This window comes from Culex pipiens, chromosome 3 (assembly GCF_016801865.2).
Source record: "Culex pipiens pallens isolate TS chromosome 3, TS_CPP_V2, whole genome shotgun sequence".
Classification (NCBI taxonomy): Eukaryota; Metazoa; Arthropoda; class Insecta; order Diptera; family Culicidae; genus Culex; species Culex pipiens.
In genome coordinates, this window is record NC_068939.1 from 120,420,166 (window position 1) to 120,445,473 (window position 25,308).

General features: G+C 35.1%; 1 protein-coding gene across 4 annotated transcripts in view; it reads left to right on the forward strand.

Annotated features, from left to right (window-relative positions):
* The window catches only part of LOC120413955 (katanin p60 ATPase-containing subunit A-like 1), a 56,389-nt gene that overhangs the window by 14,909 nt on the left and 16,172 nt on the right, over positions 1-25,308 (forward strand). The window contains exon 1 of one of the 4 annotated variants that reach the window (XM_039574959.2): positions 13,360-13,951. The exons of 2 other annotated variants lie outside the window; for them this stretch is intronic. In XM_039574959.2, coding sequence (XP_039430893.1) covers positions 13,635-13,951 — 317 coding nt within the window. In that variant the 5' untranslated portion in view covers positions 13,360-13,634. Of the gene's footprint in view, positions 1-13,359; positions 13,952-25,308 lie in introns of those variants that run through there. One more of the 4 variants, XM_039574960.2, reaches the window with a different exon arrangement.

Sequence of the window (25,308 nt, forward strand, 5' to 3'; positions counted from 1 at the left end):
AAATCGGACAAGTGGATATTGGATTTCGCCAAGAAGGTGTGCCCGGACTCGGTGCCGACACAACCATCATTCGACGTTGTTGATGGGAGCGATTCTAATCCTCCCTTCTCGATGGTAGAGCTCTCCATAGCACTATTGACGGGCAACAACACTGCTCCTGGTCCGGACAAGATCAAGTTCAGCTTGCTGAAGAATCTTCCGGACGTCGCCAAGCAGCGTCTGTTGAATCTGTTCAACACGTTGGTGGAGCAGAACATAATTCCACACGAATGGCGACAGGTCCGGGTGGTTGCCATTCAAAAGCCCGGTAAGCCGGCGTCCGACCACAACTCGTATCGTCCAATCAGCTTGCTGTCGTGTCTACGCAAGTTGCTGGAGAAGATGATCCTCGACCGCCTCGAACCATGGATGGAACGAGAGCACTTGCTGTCAGACACGCAGTATGGCTTCCGGAGAGGCAAGGGAACAAGCGACTGTCTAGCCTTGCTGGCCACAGGAATCGACATAGCCCGTGGTAAAAAACAGCAAATGGCTTCTGTCTTCCTAGACATCAAGGGTGCATTCGATTCAGTCTCCATCGAGGTGTTGGGAGTAAAGCTGCGGCGGAGCGGTCTCAATCCGACGATGTGCAACTTCCTCATCAACCTGTTGTCAGAAAAACACATGCACTTTGTGCAAGGTGATCTGGCAATCACCCGGATAAGTTACATGGGTTTGGCACAAGGCTCACGCCTAAGTCCATCCATGTATAACTTCTACGTCAGCGATATCGATGATTGCTTGACCGGAGACTGCTCCCTTATACAGTACGCAGATGACGCAGTGGTTTCAATCGCTGCCAAGAAGGAAGTCGATCTGCTAGAACCCTTGCAAGATACCCTGAACAACTTGGCCCATTGGGCAGTTGGAAAGGGTATTGAATTCTCTCCGGAGAAGACGGAACTGGTCGTTTTTACGGGGAAGCATGAACCGCCGCAGCTCAATCTTTCTTTTTCGGGAAAGACTATCGAGCAGTCGGACCACTTCATGTACATGGGTACCATCTTTGATCAAAAGGGAACATGGGGGAAGCACATTAACTACCTGAAGCAAAAGTGCCTGCAAAGAACTAATTTTCTGCGCAGCGTCTCTGGCAACCGGTGGGGTGCTCATCCTTCTGACCTGCTTCGACTGTACAAGACAACGATACTCTCGGTGCTGGAATATGGCAATTTCTGCTTCCAAACAGCTGCGAAATCACGCTTGTTGGTTCTCCAGCGGATACAGTACCGAAGTCTTCGCATTGTCTTGGGATGCATGCACTCAACTCACAACATGACCCTCGAGGTCTTGGCGGGAGTGTTGCCTCTGCGAACTCGTTACTACGAACTGTCTTACCGGTTCCTGATCCGGTGTGATTACAGGAATAAACTGGTAATTGACAACTTTGAAACGTTGCTGAACCTTCACGTTGAGTCTCGGCGCATGCTTCTATATTATGACTTTATGTCATCGTGGGAGTGGAGCCCGAGCACAACGGTACAGCGCACGCCTCCGTTAACCAGCAGCACCCTGATTGGCTTCGACACGTCCATGTAAGCCGATACTCGCGGTATCCCAAACCATCTTCTGCGGGGGGTTGTACCGTCGATCTTCGCATCAAAGTACAACCATGTTCCTCCAAACAACAGATTCTTCACCGATGGCTCCAAGCTTGACGGCTGTACGGGCTTCGGTGTTTATCATGAATCTTATCAGCTGTTCTTTAAGCTGAAGGACCCGAGTTCGGTTTACGTCGCAGAGTTAGCCGCGGTTTACTGCGCACTGCGAATCATCGAGACCATGCCACCTGACCACTACTTCATCTTCACCGATAGCTTTAGCTCTGTTGAGGCTATCCGATCTCTGAAGCCGACCAGGGAGTCTACGTTTTTCCTCACGGAAATACGTAAGACTTTAAACAACCTGGCGGCTCAGTCCTTCAACATCACGGTGGTGTGGGTCCGCGCTCATTGCTCGATTCCGGGTAATGAAAAAGCGGACTTGCTCGCCAAGAAGGGTGCTGAGAGTGGAGACATTTTTGAAAGGCCAATTAGCCTACAAGAATGCTACGGTTTTCCGAGGCAGCGTGCGCTTCTGGATTGGCAAACACAATGGGACGGCGACACCAAGGGACGTTGGATGTATTCCATACGACCTAAGGTGCAAAGAAAAGCCTGGTTCAAGGGAATGGACTTGACGCGTGGATTCATCAGAACGATGTCCCGCCTTATGTCGAACCATTACTCGTCCAAGGCTCATCTGTACCGTATCAACATGAGTGATACGAACTTATGCGACTGTGGGCAGGGTTATCAGGACATCGACCATCTCGTATGGGCGTGTCCAGATCACCATGTTCACAGAATTAAGCTGAAAGATACCCTCAGGGCCCGAGGAAGACCACCAGAAATCCCGATGCGAGACGCGTTATCTCAACTAGACCTTGATGTTCTCTATCCGATCTATCAGTTCCTCTTAGATTCCAAAATATCCATTTAGTTTTTCTTCAGTTAGTTTTCCTTCAGTTAGTTTTCCTTCTGTTAGTATAACTCGCCTTCGTACAAAGCCGTCGTTTCTGGTTGCACCGGAAGCAAAGCAAGAACGCCCCAGCAGCTGGACACCGAGTTGCGGCTGAGGACAAAAGCAAAGGCCAGCAGAGCCAACCAAGACCCCTACACAATCCCCCTTCCCTTCCCACGCCTTGTCTTTAACATCAATCCCTTCCCTACTAACCCCGAGTAGGCCGCGGGTAATCGGCTCCCCTCCCACTAACATTTACACACAAGATCCTCTGTAATTATTAAGTCAAATGTAATTACAAAAGCCGACTCGGTCCTAACCAGGTCCCAGTACCGAAAAGGACCTAATAAAAATAATTTTATGAAAAAAAAAAAAGATTTTCTTTTGATTATGATTCTTCCATCGCTAAAAGAGAGACAACAATGCACCGAGTTTTTATTTCGGTTTTCAATGTATATAGGGGAAATTCTCGTATGTTTGGCAGGTTAAGCACTCGCTCCTAACTCCATCCAATTTGCTGATTTTCACTATTTAAACAACTAATTTTGCAAAACTTTGGATAGAAACTTGCTTGCTCACATCTTATTGAGCTTTTTATCACTCGATTTCAGTTGAAATCGCTTTTAATTAGCTTTAATTGAATGTCAAAGTTCTAACCTGCCAACATTAGAGGCACGCTGGAATTAGATGCTGTTCCACTATTAGGATTAGAATCCAATTTTGGGCATCTGTGGAGGTCAAAATGTGAGGCATTGTGAGCAGTCCAAAATTGCGTTCTTAACTCAATTTGGCCCAAAATGCTCGTGCGACAAGATAGCATGACAACGACGAGCTTCTATCGCGGTCAATTGTCAATGTCATTTTTTTTCCAAATTATAATTATATAGTGAGAAAAGGCAAATTATATAAAAATAGGACCAAATACTCAGCCTACCAAAACACACGAGCTTTTCGTCTAGATACAAACAGTTTCCTCCTCCTTGAGTATCAAGCTCTAATCTTACCAAATATTTACCGAGCCATCTTCTTCATTCTCACGATGGAATCTACTTTTGAGGCCGGAACAGGAATCTTGCCTTTTCGGTGCGGCTGATGTAAGGCAATTCCCGATGGATGCAATGAATTATTAATGTTTGTTTGGAAAAGCACTTTTTCAAGTATTTCTGTATCGCTTACTCAATTGCAAAACACCATTTTAACCCCTACTTGCTGGGAATTCGTAGTTGAGAATTTATTGATCTCGAAGGTGAATTGATCTCATATTTTTTTTATGTCATATTCAACAACAGTCATGGGTTGGATTTTTTTAAATTTATTTGTTGTTATGCAACTTCGAAGGACGTGATTTTCTGTTAAAAGCAGCAAAAGCAGTACCGAAAATATTAAGCATTTGATAAATTGTGCTAATTTGATTGATTTTAAGAAAATAATCTTTGTTAGTTTTAACCAAGTAAAAAAAACAGTAATTTTGAGCATAACATTTAAAACACGTTTAACAGTCGAGACTTGATTATCCGAAAATTACCAAATCAAACTTAAGTCTTAACAAAATAATAATTTGCACCTTGCAAACATCATATTTTTTTGGGCTTAAATGATTTTTTAATTTACTTTCAAGGCTTGAACCTTTGAAACTATTTTGAATATTTTGCTTTGCAGTAGTGCAAATCACTGCGATTTCAGCCTTCGGTTATTTTATGCATTGCATTGCAAAATATTTAAAATAAATAAAAATAGTGTTTGTGTAATTCACATTTTAGTAACAAAAAGCAGATATTTTTTTTTTCGTTTATCTATTTTGTTCACAAAGTTCTTACTAATACTTACAACTTTGTCGAAGACTACTGCTATTTCCTCGTGAGAAACAATTTTTTTAATAGTTGCCATTTCGGTATGGACAGATGTAAAATTTGTATGGAGAACTGTATGTTCAAACCGATGATAAAAAATGTCTTCTTTGGTTACGGAACGGTACCCACAAAATTTCAAGTAGATCATAAAATGCAAAAAACCCAATTAAAAAATCGCTGTTTTAGTAGAGAATTGTAAGTTAAAACATTCCTTGTCGATTTTGTCCTAAAATTGAGTTAAGATTGCTTATTTCTTTTATGTTTTATGTTTTATGTTTTATGTTTTATGTTTTATGATGTTTTATGTTTTATGTTTTATGTTTTATGTTTTATGTTTTATGTCTTATGTTTTATGTTTTATGTTTTATGTTTTATGTTTTATGTTTTATGTTTTATGTTTTATGTTTTATGTTTTATGTTTTATGTTTTATGTTTTATGTTTTATGTTTTATGTTTTATGTTTTATGTTTTATGTTTTATGTTTTATGTTTTATTTTTTATGTTTTATGTTTTATGTTTTATGTTTTATGTTTTATGTTTTATGTTTTATGTTTTATGTTTTATGTTTTATGTTTTATGTTTTATGTTTTATGTTTTATGTTTTATGTTTTATGTTTTATGTTTTATGTTTTATGTTTTATGTTTTATGTTTTATGTTTTATGTTTTATGTTTTATGTTTTATGTTTTATGTTTTATTTTTTATGTTTTATGTTTTATGTTTTATGTTTTATGTTTTATGTTTTATGTTTTATGTTTTATGTTTTATGTTTTATGTTTTATGTTTTATGTTTTATGTTTTATGTTTTATGTTTTATGTTTTATGTTTTATGTTTTATGTTTTATGTTTTATGTTTTATGTTTTATGTTTTATGTTTTATGTTTTATGTTTTATGTTTTATGTTTTATGTTTTATGTTTTATGTTTTATGTTTTATGTTTTATGTTTTATGTTTTATGTTTTATGTTTGTTTTTTTCCTTTTCAAACGTAAGACAAGTTTAAATAGTAAAATATTTATATGATCTTAAAATTTACTGAATGTTTCTTTCGTTGGCATTGATAATAGACAAAAAGACCATTTTAGATCTTTAACTTGAAAAAAAGGAATGCTGATTTTTTTTTGAATTTGTTTAGAATTAGACAAAAAAACTTTTTTAAATCTTTGTAGTTTTTGAATTGGATGAATCTTAGTCTTTCGATTCCTTAGTTTTTTTTCAATCTGTTTCTTCAGACAAAATGGAATTTTGAAAAGTGCAAACCGTTAAAAAATTTCACAACCTTATGCAAACATTATTTTCAGGTTTAAAAAATCACGACTTACACGACATTTGAGCCAAATAATTCGATTGAATTAAAATTTCACACGATGCCTCTGTGCTTTATCGTTCTATGCTCGTTGGTTTTTTTTAAATCTAGTTAGAATAAGCGAGCACATAGGCGTCGATATAAACAAATGGAAATTGAGAGTGCACTTATAAAAACTTATTTTTCTTAATTTTTTGCGAGGCCGTTTCTTAGCCACCAAAGGTGTGATCAACAAGATCAAAAAAAAAAAAATTTAAAAAAAATGTCTCAGTGTTTATTTTAAACACAGTCCAGACTCAATTATCCAAAGTTTCCATTATTTGTAAAAAAATCAGAGATGGACAAGAATGGACACTTTTTAAAAAAATATAAAATACGAATTCTGAAAAACTCCACCTGAAAATTGCAAATACTCGAAAACGGTGCGTCTTATCGAATGTTCACAAAAGTATTTTTTGATTCCAAATCAAATTTTATATCCAACTAATATCGGGAAAACTTTCGATATTTTCCAAAAAATAAAAAACAATAAAAAAAAACAAAAATCACTATTTAAAAAAATCATAATTTGACGAAAAACTAAACGTCTTTCATAGTTCAAAAGTTGGCTCCTTTTGTCAACTAAAACATATAAAAAATGAAAAAAAAAAAAAAAACAAAACTAAGGGGGTAAAGCTTGTCAAAATCGTGTTCCGTGTTGAAAAAATATTTTTTCTTCGTACTTATTTTTCCGAATGGTCGTTATCATAACCTATAACTTTGCTCAAGACACCAAATCGATCAGAAAATCCCTATGGCACAATCCTTAAACCACGTGGACACTTTTTTGAAATCACAGACCCCACCCCTCCCCCTTTCGTGGACAATTTCCATACAAAATGAACCTTTTTTATATGGAGCGTGGAAAATCGCTGAACCCCCCTCCCCCCAAATCAAACTTTTTTTGTGTACCGTCAGCAAATTTGGAAAAGGTTTGATTTTTCTGCGTCAGCAAACTGAGAGGTTTCGATTTGAGGTATTTAACAAATATCTACAAGTATGAATGTTGCTCATTTCTCAAATTTCCCAAGGCCACACTCGTTTACTTTTCGATTTCCAGGTCAATCCGTTGACATCACCGCGTGGTGCAAATCTTTCTACATTCCAAAAAACCAAATCACTGTGACCCACAAATCCCAATATCAACCCTACCATTTGATTGGGTGCCTGAGCAGCGAGGCACCCTAACGAAAACAAACCGTAACCAACGCTAATTAATTGCGGGCTTGACTTGGCTAAGTAAATAAGGTATAACACTTTCGTCGCATTTTGCAACGTGCTCATGACTGACCACTACGTACCACTTCGCGACTTGATTTTAACCGGGTTAAAATCCCGCTGGCTGATTCGTCGTGGTTTCGTGGTCGATTTTTACTGTTTTCCTGAGTTGAACTCATTTGCTTACCCTTTCCTAAGTTCTTGATTCAACTGTGGCACCACAAACGTAGGAAAATCATACTTTGGTGAACACGCACACATTTTCATTCTTAACCCTTGATTACCGTCTTTTGCTCAAAAAGAAAAAAAAAACAAAAGAATAAGAATTTTTTAACACACAAAAATTCAATAAGATTAATATATTGGTTACTAGCAATTGAGGGTTAACACAAACTCCATTCCAAAAGGAGGTTCCTGTGACTTACTTTCGATTTTTCTTTTTCAAACAATTTCTCGTGGGAAAAGCCATCCACTCAAATAGACTATACCACAGTTCCAGTAGTGTTGCAATCTGTTCCAATCTAAAACTATTCTGGATTGTCCTCCTGTTGGGAGGGGAAAGACACCTGCGTTGACCGAAACCACTTTTGGAAAGAATGTCAAGAATTTTTTGTGGTGGGTAGATTGGTATTGCGTACATGCAGGCCAGGCTAGGGGTGATGGGTTTTCCGCGGGTCGATTATTTTTTGTGTGGTGGGAATGTGGTCAGCGGTGAAGCCAGTACGAGGTGTTACAGTTCATGCTAGAGGGTGGGCGAAAGGGTGTGGGAAATTCTGCTGCCTTCTTTTTTAATGATAGAGGTAGAATGAGGGGAGGTTTGTGTTTGTGAGTGGTGGACTATGATTGCGTGTTGCAATCACACTATGTACTAGTTTGGTCATGGGCGTTTAATTTAGAAAATTTGGGTATAATGTTTCATCTATTTTTTCTGTCTATTTTTTTTTATTTTTTAAAGCTATCTTGAATTTTGAATTTAACTATCTTTATTCCTTTTTGAGTAATTTTCTACTGTTTTGAAATTTTCTCGAGGTTTTTTAAATTTAGTTTTTGTTTGAATGATACTTTGTCCATGAATTCCATATGTCAAAGAATGCATTGAGTTTTTTCATGCAAGCCTCCATACAATTTTGCGGGGTTATCTTTCAAAATAGTAAGTAAATTATTCGCATGCCCCTATAACCCATGAAGAGTATTGGGGCAGCATTTACAAAGCGAATTCAGTGCTATTTCGTAACCCTCTACCGCCCAATATTTTTGGATTTTTTTTTCCATGTTTAGGAGATCATTTTGAGTAACTTTTGTTCTACGAAAAACTTTACTTCTCTTGTTTTATAGTTTTCTTGTTTTATTTTAAGTATTTTAATGTGCATTTATCTAGTTAAGTTTCTCTTTGTTTTTGGTAGTATTTTGCTTATTCTATCACAGGGGTGCCCAACCTTTATAATTTTTTTATAAGGTTGTTTCAAATAAACAAATAAATAAACTAGTGTTGCAAATAAGATTTTTAAATCTTGATTTTACGAAAGAAACAACAAAGATATCTTTGAAAGATGTGTTTATTTGATTTATTTTTATTTTGTTTTGGTTAAAATTGTAATATATTTTTTTTTCGATTGAGATTAAATACCCTGATATCATTAACTCAAAAAAAAACATTAAAATTTCGTCGTTGCATGTTTTTTTTAAGTTTGAACAATCAACGAGACAAGATAAAATTTATTGAAACGTTATTTGGATTCAAAGCATCTTTACGAAAAAACTATTTTAGATTTGTTTTGCACATTTATTCAAATATTTTACAAAACATTTCAAAATGAATTTTAAAGACACAAAATTCAAAAAAGTGTAGAAAAATATATATTTGATAGTTTTTATTTCGTCATTCTTCAAATTTCTTGGTATTGAAGCTTATGAAAAAAATGGTTATCTGATTTCTTGACTCAATTTAAAACATTTTTTTTTATATTTGAAATAAAAATTTGTAGCGATCTTCATTTTCAATATGATTAATTTGCTTTTTAAAAGCGTTGTTGCAGCAAAACTTTATCTTTGAAAGTTTATCTATTTTGGCTTAGGCCGTTGCAAATATTTTTCAAAGTTTATGTCGCCCCCCCTCCCCCCCCTTCAAAATTGGTCTGAAAAATCAGGGGGCAAAAAAAATATTTTTCCAAAAAACTTCAAAAAAATTCCATGAAAATAGAAGTCTTATCAACTGAAAACAATCTAAAATGCATTTTTCTGCATTGATAACCATATTTAGCATGTTTGGGCTTGTTTAAAAATGTTTTGAATTTTTATGAAATTCCAATGTTCAGCACCGCAAAAATTTAATTTTTCGCAAATAATAAAATGTTCACCAATACTTAAATAATTTGGAAACTAGTGATGGCAAAACAACTGGACAGGTGTATAATGCATTTTACAACATTTTTTTCTTTAAAATGTTGAAACTATGGCTCGTGATTTCAATTTTTATATTTTTTTATTTTTTTGCCCCCCCCCCTCGACTTTGGTCAGAGTCGAGGGACATAAACTTCAAAAAATATTTGCAGCGGCCACTCGTCTTTGAAAAAACAATTTAATTAAAAATTCTCAAAAAAGAAACAATTCAATTAGAAGTGACAACAGCCAAAACATTAAAAAAAAATTAGTGTCTTTTTGCAATCTTTTTGCACATTTTTCAAGTTTAATAATTGATTCAGAAAATATCAATATAGAAATAATAAGAATTAAATTCAAACTTAAAAAATGTTTAAATGTGAAATTTAATCATTTTTAAAAAGTTCAAAGGTAAAATCCAAACAAAACGTTAAATCAGCAACATTTTATGTAAAAAGCAAAAAAAAAAGAAGAAATAAATGTTTTGTCTCAAGATTATTTTTAAAATTTTGACATTCAATTTATTTATTGAGTTTTTCATGAACAGCCTTTAGGGCCGTTCATAGAACTATTTTGAAAAACTGTCGCGGGCCGGACGTTGGGCAGGCCTGTTCTATCACCTCCTAACATTATATTTTGCCTTTCTAATTTTTCATGTTTTTACATAAAATTTTCAATTTTTTGCTTGTTTTTCACATTTTCTGGTATTGAATGGCACCTTTATCATTGAAATTATAAAAAAAATGCGTAGGGGCATAGTCTGAGACATTACAAAAATTACTGCATACTTCTTTTTACTTAAAACATAGAAAATGTTAGTAAGAAACACAGCCAAAGTTGACATTAGCAAAGTCACATAAAACAAGTCAAACCATCACCCCTAAAATGTTCTATAATTTTAAGAGTTCTTCTTTTCAATGCTTTTTAAAGATCAAAAATTTGGTCGAAAATTTGATTTTTGGCGATTTTTAAAATCGAATCCCGTCTAGAGGTGGGGTTGGGTTGTAGAGGGTTAACTTAATGTTAATATTTTTTTTAAAATTGAGGTGAAAAGTCATCGATTGTGATTGGACACTCAATAATATATAAACTGAATGAATGTACATGGAAGAGAAAATCAAAATAAATATAAAAAAAAAAAAGAAAAATTTAATATTTTAAGGTTTATATTAACATTCCATAGGTCGCCTTCCCTGAGGTGCCGTGGTAAGGTCCAGCTTGTGACGATACATTATAGGGTTTTGTGAGAAATCTGCCACCGCGCCACCGTTCATTTTGCTTCCACGCCACAGGAGCGCGGTGACAGCTTTCTCTTAAATCCGTTTACCTTCTCTTTAATAAGCGATCTAATCCAGAATAGAAAAGATCACCAATCATACAAAATAGGCATATGAATATTGATAATCTGTATCTTTAGAAGGGGTCTTCGGCGGAAATGTAGGTTATTTATGTCACTGTTTATCGCAAAAATTTAAATAAAAAAAAACAATTTTCGATTTTTTATATGTTTGAGGGAACTAAAAAATGCATCTTTTGCGATTGAGTTTAAAATCGTGCATTGTATTTTTAACAGATTTTGAAATATATCGATCATAAAATTAAACAAACCATCTACTTTAACAACCCCCGGGTCTTTTGTGGACAACCCTTGATTACTTCCCAGCATGTAGACAATTTTCTTTGAATCAGCTATATTTGACATAACAGCACACTAAATTCTAATTGGAATAAAGGTTCGAATGGAGGTTGTCGACAGTGAGCTTATCGTATTTCGATAACGATAACGATAGAGCTATCCTGTAAGTACTCAGAAAACTTTTAACGAATGCTATTTTTTATGTACTTAAATTTTCATAATTTGCACTTTGGGTATGAAACGACGCAAAACTGTCTATAGATTTTGATTGAACCCACGTTTTTAGTGTAAATTACTCAAATTTTCACAAAATACAGTTTTTTTGAAAATACTCAAATATTCATAATTTGTAATACGGGTATTAAACAACGTTACCAGAGTTTTAACTGTAAAATACTTTTAAGTACACATTTTCACAAAGCATTTTTTTAAACGGTCGAAACCTGCTTGAAAATTTTATTTTTTTTTATATTATCTTAATAATGTAAAATATTTGATACCTGCAGTATTTTTTTGTAAATACTTAAAGTTTCATAATTTGCAATATGGGTATCAAACGAAGCTAATTTTTGTATAGATTTCCACTAAACCAGAATTTGTAATGTCAATACCGTCATCAGGGGTAACATTGGGTTTGGGGGGTGAGATTGGGTCATACAAAAATGCTGAAATTTGTATGACCCAATCTCACTCCCCAGACCGATGACGGTACTACTACTTGCAACATGGGTATTGTTCAGCACAGAGCTAACGGTGCCGGGATGCATTTTGGAGAGACTTTTCCTTAACTTGAGCTGTTAGTATAAAATACTTCAATTTGAAAAAGGTGTACTCTCATTTTTTATTGTTTGTTATGGGTATCAAACGACGCAAAAAAGAAAGATTTTTACCTGATTACAGTTTTTTCCAAAAACACTCAAATTTTCAAAAAATACCGTATTTTTTAAAAATACATATGAAAAAATGTATTTGAAAGTGCATAATACACCAATCAAGTTGTTTTGCATCTATTATTTTTCAGATTTGCTTAATTTCTAAGTATCGACGTAAAAATAATTGTTAACTAAATTTTGTTTTTCGGTGCTGCACCATGTGTTTCGTAGAACAAACTTAAAATAAAAAAAATCGGCTAGTCTGATATTTGGCACCATGAAAGAAGTGGTCTTTCCCAACATGTTGCGGGGTGCATCGATATATTTTGTCGAAAAGTCTAGAGAAACAATCTAGAAAAAAAAATTCGAATTCATAGGATATTTTCAAAAAGTCGCTGAAAATCTGGATTCATGTACATATCCATCAAATTTCTTATCGATATGCCTTGGAAGTTGGAAGACTCTAACTTACATATTTGACCGATATTTGACCTCTTATGAAAAGTTTCCGATCCAAATTTAGTTTTCTTTGAAATTATCCCTAAATCAAAGTTGAAAGAACCAGAAAGATCGAATTTTTTTTTCTTTGCGCAATTTAAAATGAAAATATAGCAACGTATTTATTACCCGGATACAATTTATTACTCAATGGGCTCCCAAAATTATTTTTTCAATCCTCTGCCATATTTCACCATTACGTTTTGAAACATTTTCGTACCAATCACATTGTAGAGGACAGTTTGCTAGTTCTCTAAAAAAAGATTCAGTTTTGGTTCAATATAAGCAGAGATATGCCCAATTTCGTTAAAATAAAAAGTGGTTTGCTCCAAAATTTCTCTTCTCTTTCTTTACTCTAGATCCCCTCGACGAAATATTTCGATGCACTCCGCAAAATTTCGAAAAAAGCCAATTTTTCATAATGCCAAATATCAGACCGGCCGATTTTTTTTTCATTTCAATGTTCTCGGATAAATTATCGGAAATCAACAGAAATTCACAATATTTTTTAACGAACTCATATATGCTAAATTTGATTTTCAACGTATAAAAATGCATTTAAGATTGTTTTAAGTTTTAGACTTGCCTTTCCTTTAAAATTTTAAAGCTTTTTGAAAAAATATGATTTTCCCCCTCGATTTTTAGGTTGATAGCAAGAAATCTGAAGAGTTCTGAAATTTATTTAAGTTGAACAGAAGTTGTCTAAGAACTTGTGTCAAGTTTTACCTTAAGTAATATTTTTTATTTTGATTTCTTGAAAAAGTAATAGAACTATTAAAAATATATTTGTTTTGTCCCATTGAAACCATTCAAAATCTAAATCAAAACGGTTAATTATGATCTGTCCACGCCACTGTCTTCACGCCCCAAACCGAAAAAAAGAACTCATCGCGACGTTGTTGACCGCTCGTTGGTGGAAGCAATTCCACTATATTCTGACCACCAGGTCCAAGAGGGTGTGAGTTCACACTCCCTCCCTCCCCTTGACCCGAAGGGAGCAGGCAGGTTGGAGGTATCGGTGGGTGTCCTGTGCCAAGTTTCATTTCACCCCAGAAGTCCGCGGTCGGTCGGTCAGTTTAAGTTTGTCCGCGGCCGTCGAAAGTTGTGCCTTGTGCCCGAGTGTGTTCGTTGTTGGTCCCCAAAAAAGAAATTGGATTGGATTTCTTGCTTATTTTTTTGTGATGGTCACACGATGAGTGTCTAAGTTTGGGTCTACCCCCTGGGGGGTAGTTTGGAAGAGCTCTTTGAAAGTGAAAGTGGATTTTCCTCCGGAGGAGATTTAGTGAAGAAGCGGAGAATGCTCCAGTACGCGCCACGTGGACCCAATGAGATGAACAGTTACGGCTGTTACAACCAGCAGTACGAAAGTGCCGGCGGAACAACCGGAACCCACGGTGGCAACCTGATCGAACATTACTCGTCCAACAGTTCCTCGAACGCGTCCTCGTCGCTGTCCTCGACCTCGTCGTACAAAATGTCCCGGAACGTGTCCAACTCGCATCCGGCGCTGGAGCGATCGGACGTGCACGTGGAGTACGAGGTGGCCGTCCCGATCCACAGCATCGAGTCGATCCGCCACACGCCGTACCACTCGCTGTGGAACCTGCACGAATGGTAAGCCGGACGTGGACCGTCCACCGTTTGTTGGGAGCTACTTTATATTCAAATCGATAGCAATTACGGTGTGTGGGGACATTCCCCTGACAAAAAAAAGTCTGAAGAAAAAGAACCAAGTTGTGTGATGATCTATCTACTTAAGAGTGTCATGTTGAAAGTACTGAAAAATTCATGGAGAAGCATGGTTCTTCAAGACCAGTTCAAAGAAACGTCAATTTCTTCAAGAGGCAACTTTCCAAAAAGGAAAAAAGGACTCTGCCAAAGCAACTACTCCGTGAAGTAGCGAAAAAGAAACGATAATTGTGTTAAAAGTTCATACAACCCCGCAAAGGAAGTTGCATGACTTGGCTCGCAGAGTGTGAGAAATGAAAAATAATGTCCCAAGCTAAAAGGGGAGAAGAGCCTATTTGTGAAGAGTTTTCCAGAATATTTGTATGACATTTCATGACAAACTAAAATGTAATCGATTTTCAATTCAAAATTCAATTTATTTTGATTGCCGAAATAACAATTTTACACCTTGTGCGATTGGCTGGTTCATAGAGATTTGATGTTCCTTAAAACTATTTTTATTTTATTTACGAAGTTGACTTTATAGCTGTCGGCTACCATTGCTAGTACCAACTACTAGTGTCTTCCTTTTAACTACAAGGATATCGCCGCCCAGGGCTCCTAACACGGGCGGGATTTATTTTTTATTTACCGCTTTTGAAATTAAACACCAAATAGAGACAATTTGGCCAACTAAAATTTTGGATGTGATTCCACTCAACTTTTCCTATATATTTTGTAACAATATATTTACTAAATATACTGCAGTAATTATTGTTATGTCCCAGACTATGCCTTTACGCATTTCACTGCAATTTAAATGACAATCGTATCGTTCTGTAGCAAAAAATGTGAAAACAAGCAAAAAATTTAAAAGCGACTGTAAAAACATAAAAAAAACTATACTTAATACACCTAAGGGTGATTGGTGCACAATAATTACAATTTGGACTCGTTGGAAAGGTCTTTTGATTACCCAGCCAACGATGGGTCGCATTATAGATCCGGACGACGTTTTCATCAAAATATCGGAGATCTGGCCTCAAAAAAGTGTATAAATAACACTTAAGTGCTTATAACTTTTGATAGGGTGGTCAGATCTTCAATGTTTTGTACTCAACGAGGGGGTTTGCTTATGAACATCACGAGTTATCGCGATTTTACGAAAAAAAAGTTTTCAAAATGTTGGTCGTCGTTGATCATAGTCGTTCATGGTCACCCGCGACAGACACGGACGACGAAACAAAGAGAAGCGCAAAAAGTAACTTTTTCAAAACTTTTTTTCGTAAAATCGCGATAACTCGTGATGTTTATAAGCAAACCCCTTATGTCTATATATCAAAATTTTTGTAATTGTCTGCTCTACAACTTTGTAGAACATTGTTACACTCTAAAAAATAACCCTGCAAAGTTAGAAAAAACACGAAATTTTAAAATGAAAATTTTTGTTTTAAATGATTAAATGACCCTTCTGGGTCAATGTAGATTCTAAAAGTACATTAATTTTTCCATAAAATGACATGTTCCAAAATTTTTTACAGTCAAGTAACGGAAAATGGGAGAATTTTTAAAACTTGTTTAGTGTTTTTTTTCGATGAAAAATACGTTTTTTCGGAATTCTGAGTACGCCATCAAATCGGGCGTCTAATTTTACATAAAAGTCCCTTTGACACCAAATTTCTATCTCATCACCGTTTCAGGCTGCAAATTATTGAAAAACACCTCTTTTTTCGCATGTTCAAAAATGGAAGGGGTCGTACCGCCCCTCCGTCACGAGATATCAAAAAACGGACCTCGGATTCGTGATCCGGGATAAAAGTTACCCCTTAGGACAAAGTTTCACGCAAATCGAAGAGGGGTCGGGGCAACTTTTCCTGATTTCGTGTGAGTTGGTAGAGAATTACCCCTTTATAATTTTCAATAGCGACTTATCGAATGAGACCAAAACAGACAAAATCGGTTTAGCCAGTCCTAAGGTGATTGAGTGCATTTTTTTTGGGTGCACGGACTCACATCCAGACACACGCACAGACATTTGTTCAGAATTTAATTCTGAATCGATAGTTATACGTGGAGGTGGGTCTACGAGGTCGAATTAAGAAGTTGATTTTTCGAGTGATTTTATAACCTTTCCTCAGTAAGGTGAGGGAGGCAAAAAGCATAAATAAGTGTTACGTTTTCATAGTAATTTTCAATCGGTTTTAGTTTTTGAATGAGAATTTAAATTTTAGTCATTCATATTTTGTTAACCCTCAACTTTTTTGAGTAATTTCGGATGGTGGAGACGAAAACTTGATTTTTTTGAAAAAGCTATAATATTGAAAAAAAAATCCTTATTCTTAGATTTTTGAAAAAAATGTTTTCGTTTTGTTGAAATGCTTTGAAAATTAAATTTGAAATATAGTTCCCCTCCCCTCTCACTCTATAAAATTTTCAAATCAAATTTTGACTTATTTTTGACCAAATTTTCAAAGCATTCATTCCTAAAACTCAATCGTATGCTTTCAAAAGATTTTTTTAATGCTGGCTAATTTTTCATAATTCATTACTGGAATGAGAAGATGACTCGTGAAGGATACATGCAAACTCGTTATGTTAATACATAAAACACGTGATTTAAAATGTTTTTTTTTTAAATGAAAAAAAAAAAAATTCTGGGTTAGGCCGTTGCAAATATTTTTTGAAAATCCACCTCGACTCTGGCCAAAGTCGAAAGAGGGGGGAGGCCACCCAAATAAAAAAATATAAAAGTTGAAATTACAAGTAATGGTTTTAACATTTCAATGAAACAAGTGTTTTAAAATGCATTTTACACCTGCCCAGATGTTTTGCAATCTTTAGTTTTCAAAATATCAAAGTATTGGCGAAATATTTTTTTCTGTCGAAAAAAAAAAACTTTTTGCAGTACTGTACAACGGAATTTCACAAAAAAATATTGTTGATCGATCTCAAATATGCTAAATATGATTTTAAACGCAGGAAAATGCATTTCAAATTATTTTCAGTTCATTAGGGACCATCCATAAACCACGTGGACATTTTTATTTTTGGGAATCTGTAACCCCTCCCTCCCCCCCTCGTGGACAATTGTCCATACAAAAAAAAACTTTTTTGTATGGATCGTGGACAATGCCCCCCCCCCCCCTTTGTCCACGTGGTTTATGGTTGGTCCCATTAAACTTCTTTTTCTTTTAAAATTTTGAAGTTTTTTGAAAAAAAAAACAAATCTGGCTTTTAAACTTAAAAAATTAAAATATCTCATAGAAGTGGCGGGTATTTTTCTTTCAGTGTTTCAGTGGCTTCGATATACAGCAATACGCCTTTCTTAAATGTTATTCTCGAGTGCAACTAGCTCCATATACACAAAATTGGCTTATATAAGCCTAGGATAACATGTATACAAAGTTTCATTGATATCGGAGAAGGTCGATTAAAAAAGTACCGTCAACTGGGGCGAATTGGGACAGCAGTTTTAACCATGTTAGAGCACAATATTTTGATTTTTCTGGTTGGGTTCGGATAGAACAGACTCTGACCAACAAAATGTGTACATCCATTTCCAAATTTAAAATTTTCAAGTGATCTAAACACTGCTATCCCTATTCAGACTGTAGTCTCGATTCGCCCCAGATGACGGTACCTGAAAATTTCCTGTTTTGGGATGGAATTACTCCATTATCAACACTACCCTAATTTGGTAACTCTAATAAGTTAAAGTTGTAAATAAATGTTTGGCTACGGCTAAAGCTTCCATGTAACAGGTTACTTAGTACAGGCACTCTAAAGTTAAGTGTTGCCACTTATTAGAATGTTTGGTAACTTGAATGAGTATTTTTAACTAGTTTTTTTTGCATGTATTAATATTAAATCGTTTAAGGGTGCACCACTGCAACCAAGGAAGTTGTTGTCTTCTTATTCCAAAATTGTCAAGCTTACGGACCCAATCCTGCAACAATCTCATTGTAAAAGTAGTCAAATTTTGGTGTACCGTAAACTGGGGTCAATCGGGACACATGGGGCGAATTGGGACAGCAGTTTTAACCATGTTGAAACACAGTATTTTGATTTTTCTGGTTGGTTTCGGTTAGAACAGACTCAGGCCAACAAAATGTGTACATCCATTTCCAAATTTAAAAGCTTAAAGTGCTCTAAAAACTGCTGTCCCTATTCAGACTGTAGTCCCGATTCACCCCAGATTACGGTAATTTTCTTTGTAGACAGTACTTCAGTGGATGAATCAAAAATTGAATCGATTGTTCCCGTTGTTTTGAAAAAAGTCTGAAACAAAAATCTTGTTGCAAAAGCTCTGGTTGATGTGCACTGTTAAATCATGGAAAAGTTTCCAACAATAGGATATGTACTCCTAACGGTACAACTTTTTCACCAAGACTAGAGAAGTTTCACCTAGGAATTTCCACCGGACCAGTCAAAATGGAAGCGAACACACTCACACAGAGTTTGGTATAATGACCGCAGGCACGCTATTTGGAATAGTTTTTCCACCCAAGTTTTCCTCGGACCTAAACCTTAACTGGACTCAGGCTGGACTGAACTGCCAGCCTAGCATGCGAGTTTGATGACCCCGCGACTGATGACTGCTGCTGCTAGGATACATTTTGATGTTGTGTTGGACGAGAGGGCGTTGCATGTGTTGGTTGGCTGTTGACTGGTGGTACATAATTGACTTGCAGGATTGTCGAGCACGGTATTTGGGAGGAGTTGGAGTCGTTCAACTAAATTGAAGGTGCTTGAAATAAACGAGAAAATTTGGGATTCGTGCGAGGTGGCGGTTTTTGTTTGTTAAGCAATATTTGCAATTTTTGCGCACTTGGGATTGAGGATATTAATTTGACTCAAGTTTCATGTGAACAATTGTAACTGTCTTACGAATATTTTGTCTTAAATTAAATATTGTATCTTCAAATAAAATAAATATATCATAACACACAATTACACATGCATATCAGAAGTAAGAGTTATTTAGGAGGAAGACATCAATTGGTTGAAATCAATGGAAGTCGATCACAATTTAGACAAAACGAACGAGGTGTTCCACAAGGATCCGTTGGAGGTCCCTTAGCCTTTACAATGTCAATTAATGATCTCCCAGAACATGTTCGTTATTGCAGTATACAATCTTTTGCCGATGACACCCAAGTTTATTTATCTTGTCCTATTTCAGAACTTCCCCACTATATTTCTTTGCTAAACGCTGATCTTTTATCCATTTTAAATTTTTGTCGCAATAATGGTCTAGTACTTAACGCATCTAAAACAAAAGCCATAATTTTTACTCGTCCTAATTCTGATCTACCTGTATTACCGCCCATTACAATAGACAACGATATAATTGAAATAGTTGATAAAGTAAACAATCTTGGAATAGTTATGAACAAACACCTAACCTGGAACGATCATGTATCTTTTATTATTAGGAAGGTTTATACAACTTTACGAATTTTAAACCAACATAGAAACACTTTATCAATTGATACTAAAACAAAACTAGTAAAAACTCTTCTTTTACCTCACTTTATTTACGGTAATGTGATTTTCTCTCATTTGTCAGCAGAAACTGAACGTCATTTAAAAGTTTGTTTCAATAGTTGTATTAGATTCATTTACAATTTACGCAGATATGACCATGTTTCTCAATATCAGTCGTCAATTCTTGGCATACCATTACAAAAATATTTTCATTTGCAGCTTCTTGTTTTTTTGTTTAAACTTATTAAATTCAAAGAGCCAACTTATCTATATGAAGAACTTTCCTTTAGTAGATCACAACGTACACATAACATTCTAATTCCAACTCATCATACTAATTATCTGGGGAATTCATTCGTAGTCCGTGGCGCACGCCTGTGGAACGCTTTGCCTCATCGTCTGAAAAATCTTACTTCTATAAGTGATTTCAAGCATCAGTGTAGGGAATATTTAATGAACACTTGATAGAAACAGTTTCTTGACCAGTTTATTTTATCACTTAAATTCTTCATGTTGAAGTCATTCTCATTTGTTTTTAGGTTAAGTTATTTCTCTTTATTTAAACAATGATCATTTGATGTACTCTATCCTAATTTTTAGTTAGTTTTATGTTTTTTTGTTTGTAGTTTTATCATATTCGAACTTAATGATGTCTCTGTATACGATAAAAGGCTTGCCCTTATGTATATTTTTGAAATAAAGATACAAATACAAATACAAATAAATAAACCATCCTCTTTCAATCTCTCTAAACGATGTAATAATAATTCCGTTTGATGGAATGAAAAATGTTATGTTTTTCATTTCAAGAATCATTAGACTAATCAAAATATGGTAATTGTGGGCCAAAAGCAGCTAAAACATTATATTTTAAAGGTATTGGCAGGTTATCAATTGGTATAAATGTTGTACAATTCAAGGTTATAACAATATTTTTCAAATTCTCTTATCTGATTCAAAGTAATTGTTCGGTATGATCGAAAATGTTGAGGTTGATTTGGAAATTTTGAGAGTATTTCTGTATGAAAGATCGTAAAGTTCCACGATACTTTCATTTATTGACATTAAAAATCGGCCGCATATTTGTTGAGTTATCGCCTCTTAAAAATTTGATGATGAGAAACCCTTGCTTTTCCTTTTAGAGCAGGGGTGCTCAAAGAATGGCGGGCCAAATTTGAAGCTCATGTGAGCTTTCGGGCCAACTGTGAAAATATGATTATTAAAAAAAAAAATAATAATAATAATTACGTTTTTATAATTTAGAATACTGAGAATACTTCGATCAGGAGTTGTCTTTTTGAAATTATTCTATGATTTTTTTTTTATTTATCATTTAAATATAAGAGAACAAAAAATTACAGTTTTTCAAAAAAAAATTTCAAAAAAGCTTCTAATCAGTTGGTTCAAATTTATTGAAATAAACAAAATATAAAAAATGCAAAAAAAAATATCCTTTAGCTTTTTATTTGCATGCCTCAATAAACATTGAAGTCAGTTAAGGATGCTGCAAATACTTTTGGTAAAAGTTTAAAAATCACGGGTCAAGGTCGTGGGGTGGTTGATCAATGATCATTTTGTGGCTGAAGACGATTGTACTTTCTCAAATATAATAAAAATAAAAAAAGGTTTTTAATTGAAAGCCCTCGTATTTTCCTTTACATTTTCATTATTGTTTCAAAAAAAATAGAAGGTGTAACTTGAAATAGGTCATTTTATTTCTATAGTACACAAAATATGTTAAATCGTTGCAAAAGGGGTTTTCAACCATTATTTCTCCAAATTCAAAATTTGAATAAATGATGGTATGCCTGAATCAGATGTTAGATTCATAACTCAAATGACACAAGTTCGATCCCGAGATGAAAAGTTTCTAAGTACAAAATAAGTTTGAGGCTTAGCCCAGAAAAAATGGTGCGTTGTAATTTTTTAATTAGTTTAGAAAATCTATGTTTTTGCTTTTTGTAAAGTTTTCTACTTGAGTAAAATTGGAACGATTTATAGCTCATTTTCATAAATGTTTTATGAATTAAAAAAAAATTAATAGCTTTTAAACTGTTATTAGGATAGATTTCTCAACAAAATATTTGTGTCGTTTAGTCGGGATCAAAGCATGTATAAATTATTTCTTTAAAATGAACAAAAATATAATTGTTCACATAAATGTATATGCTAAATATTTAAAAAATATAAAATCATTTTACAGATGGGTCAAAAAGCCACTTTACACGCTAGGTCCGCGGGCCATAAAAAATCACCTTGCGGGCCACGTTTGGCCCGCGGGCCATACTTTGGTCACCCCTGTTTTAGAGGATGTATCTCAGTAACTAATCTAAATGTCTTTTAAGCAAATGTATAACAAATGATTTGTTTTTAGATTTTAGAGATGATTAAGCTTGGTCATGACTTGTACACTGCCGTTCTACGCATAATTGTCCCATGTCATTTTTGGACGATTTTGACTTTTTGACATTTTTAAGTTTAGTTTGATATAAACTTTAAGAAAAACACATAAAATCTAGTACTTTGTTCGGAAACTCATCAAAAACAACACCAAGTCTGTTTGTCCCATCGTTACACTTCTACGCATAATTGTCCCACCAAGTATTTTCTTTAACGGAATCATTACTTTTACGAAGTATTGTGTCTTGTTTACCTGTTGGTTAGCAAGAGGATTACTAATAAGAGTGATAAACTGCTAACTGGGATGATTCGGGACTTAAAGGATGAATAGGGACCCACGGGACAATTAAGCGTAGAATCACAGAAATCGGAAGAAAAATTTCAATCGCGTTTTTCTCAGATGCACATTTTTGAACATGGGACAATTATGCGTAGAACGGCAGTACAGGTAAAGAAAGTCACGTTATCAACAAAATAACAATTTCGGTGGCTTTAACTTAAAAGCGTCGAACGGTATCGAAATTTAAATGTACTTTTCGATTGCCAATTAATTTCACATCTAAAAATAAAGTAAAAAAATCGACGTTTTTCAACGTTTTAAAAATTTTATGTTTTTTTGATAAATTGGCAACACTGCCAAATAAATTATGACCAACTTTTTCAATACTGTCATCATGGGTGACATTGAGTCTGAGGGGTAAGATTTGGTCATACAAAAATGTAGAAATTGACCCCTGATAAGTGTAGGTCAAATAATGGTTTTATTTTTGTTTTTTTATTTTTTTTGTCCATGTTTTGTTTTGTGTTTGTGTTTTATTTTAAGCCCAATAAAAAAATGGGTAATTTTTTTAAGTGTAACAATTTTTTTCTGAAATTGTCTAAGCTGTACTTACAACTTTCCCGCAGACACCAAATCGATCAGATAATCCGTTCTCAATTTGCAGATTTTTGAATACTTTAATAGCCTTATTTATGGATGGTTGCCAAAATTGGTGGAGACTTGTATGAGCGAAACAATGATGCAACTGGCATTTTTTGTCACACAAAGTTTCATTCACACAAAGTTTCATTCAAATTAAAGAATACAACAATAAATTTTTCAAAAAATTTGCTTATTTTTGAGAAAATTGCTCAGAAGGCTTGAAAAACATATTTGTTATTGTAAGTGACCATAAATTTTCCATTACACTCAACCCCTGGTGGTTGGTCACTTTTTCGTTTGACACTTTTTTAGTTTGTACCCCGTTGGTTGGTCAAAGTCAAACTAAAAATTGACGAACTGTCACTTTTTACACGGCGCTCACGCACACTATCAAAGCAAACGTTTGGTAGTGTGTGTGAACTTCGTGTAAAAAGGGTGTCAAACTAAAAATTGACCCCGTTCGTTTGACAACAGTTGGTGTCAAACCATCGGGGTTTGAATGTATTTTGAAATGGATCGAAAAAATATGGAAATTAATTTCATAAATTTTGCGAGAAATTTGTGAGGTTCTGCAAAAACTAACCGGATTATATATTTTATCAAATTGTTTCCAATACTGAAGTAGCTTCAAATGACCACATAAGGAAAAACACGTGAGTTCCAACTTAGAGCCTATAGTAAAGTGCTACACTTAAAAAATGCATTCTTAATGTTTACAGTCCGGCACGTGAGACTGCATGTGCCATTATTTGAATTCTTTGTCGGTTTTTCCTTCGGCACGCTACCACCCCCTCACATAAATCGTACTTTCCAACTCAGGTAGGTACCTGTACTGAACCTCTATGTGTACTCAAAAGTACCCGCACCCCCTTGCTGAATAACGGTTCATGCAGGACAACGACCTCGTCCGGTTGACCAACCGTGGCGTGTAATAACTCTTTTTTTTTCTGTGTGTATGATTGTCGTGAGATCAATTATTTAGCATAAAGAAATGTCTTCCGATTGGAACTGACTAATAAAAAAGTAAGTGTGACGAACGGACGTGACCCAAAACTGGGCCACCGCTTGAGTTCGTTGCGCTGCATTTCCGGTCAACCCGTTGAATTGTGGACAAATTCGTTTTTTAGAGATTTGAAAGCAATTTAACCGCTAGAAGACTATTTGGAGCAAGCAGTTTGGTTTGTTACAACGACCAAGTCAAATTCCAGGGTCAAACCGGCAATCTTGGGCGTGTTACAACAGTCTGCCGCGAAGGCATTTAACAGAGTTCTAAATTTAGGCTTGGATTTTGGGCTGACTCACGGCGACCCGGTGGAGGCGGTCTAATGAGATGTAGATTGTGGGCGATAAAGAAGGTTTGGTTTCTTTTCGGGCGAAAGTGATGTATGGGTTCCGTTGAAATCGATACTTTTGACGTCACAAAGTGTTATCAATTTCGTTTCAAAATACGTGGTACAAAGATTTTACGGTGGAAGATAACACCGACCAACAATGTTTGGTGATAGATTAGGATGTCCATGTCCATACAACAACAAAATCCCAAACATGTTTTAAAACTCGCGCGCTGAGCTTGTATGAAAAAAAGTGCTTTTTGAGTAAATTTTTAGAAATGCACGTACTCAAGTCATGCAAATGTGATCGTCTAATGCTTCAATTTATAGTTTAACGTCATCAGAAAAAAAATCATTTGCGTATATTTGGATATGGCAGGGCGTTTTTAGGAGTAAAATTAGTTCTTTTGAGTGAAAAAATGTTAAAAACCACTCCGCAAAATGACCAAAAAATTTCGCTCAATACTAATGCATGCTACTTGTAGGAAATTTCACGGCGAAATTGTTCCTTGTTTCTTAGTGATATTTTTCAATAACAATTTCATGTAGACAACTTATGATTTTTTCACAATGTGAAGTAAACGTCAAATAATAATAAATTGAAATGAATCTGATAATAATTTGTGCTATACATTTTTGGCAAATTCATTCAAAATAAACGAAATACAGGAAATCCATTTATAAAAACGAATTGTTTTAAAAATAATGATCAATTTGAGCTTTATTTGTAATTAAAATACGCAACTTTTGATACCCTAACATGTATAGTAGGGTGGGTACGTTTTTCAAAAAGTTCTCGGATCAAGTTTTAGTATGGTTCCCCTTGTAGGGCATGCCCATAGGGACTTTCATGCCAAATATCAGCTCATTTGGTTGTAAACTGGCTGCGCTCATCAGGGTTAAAGTTTACATGGGAATTACTATGGGAAATTGGAACTTTTTGTTCAAACGCTCCTACAGGTCGTGGAAAATCACGCGCCAACTTCTGGTATGGTCAGGCCTATGGGGAATGGTCTGGAGAACACTTTTCCCGAAGAGAGCATATGGATTCGTTGTCCCTAGACCTGGCACATCGGCAAACAATCCGATGTCTCCGGAATCAAAGGCTTTCCCGCAAAAAGCATCAAATATTCCTTAGCATGCTATGAAAGTTTGATGAACAC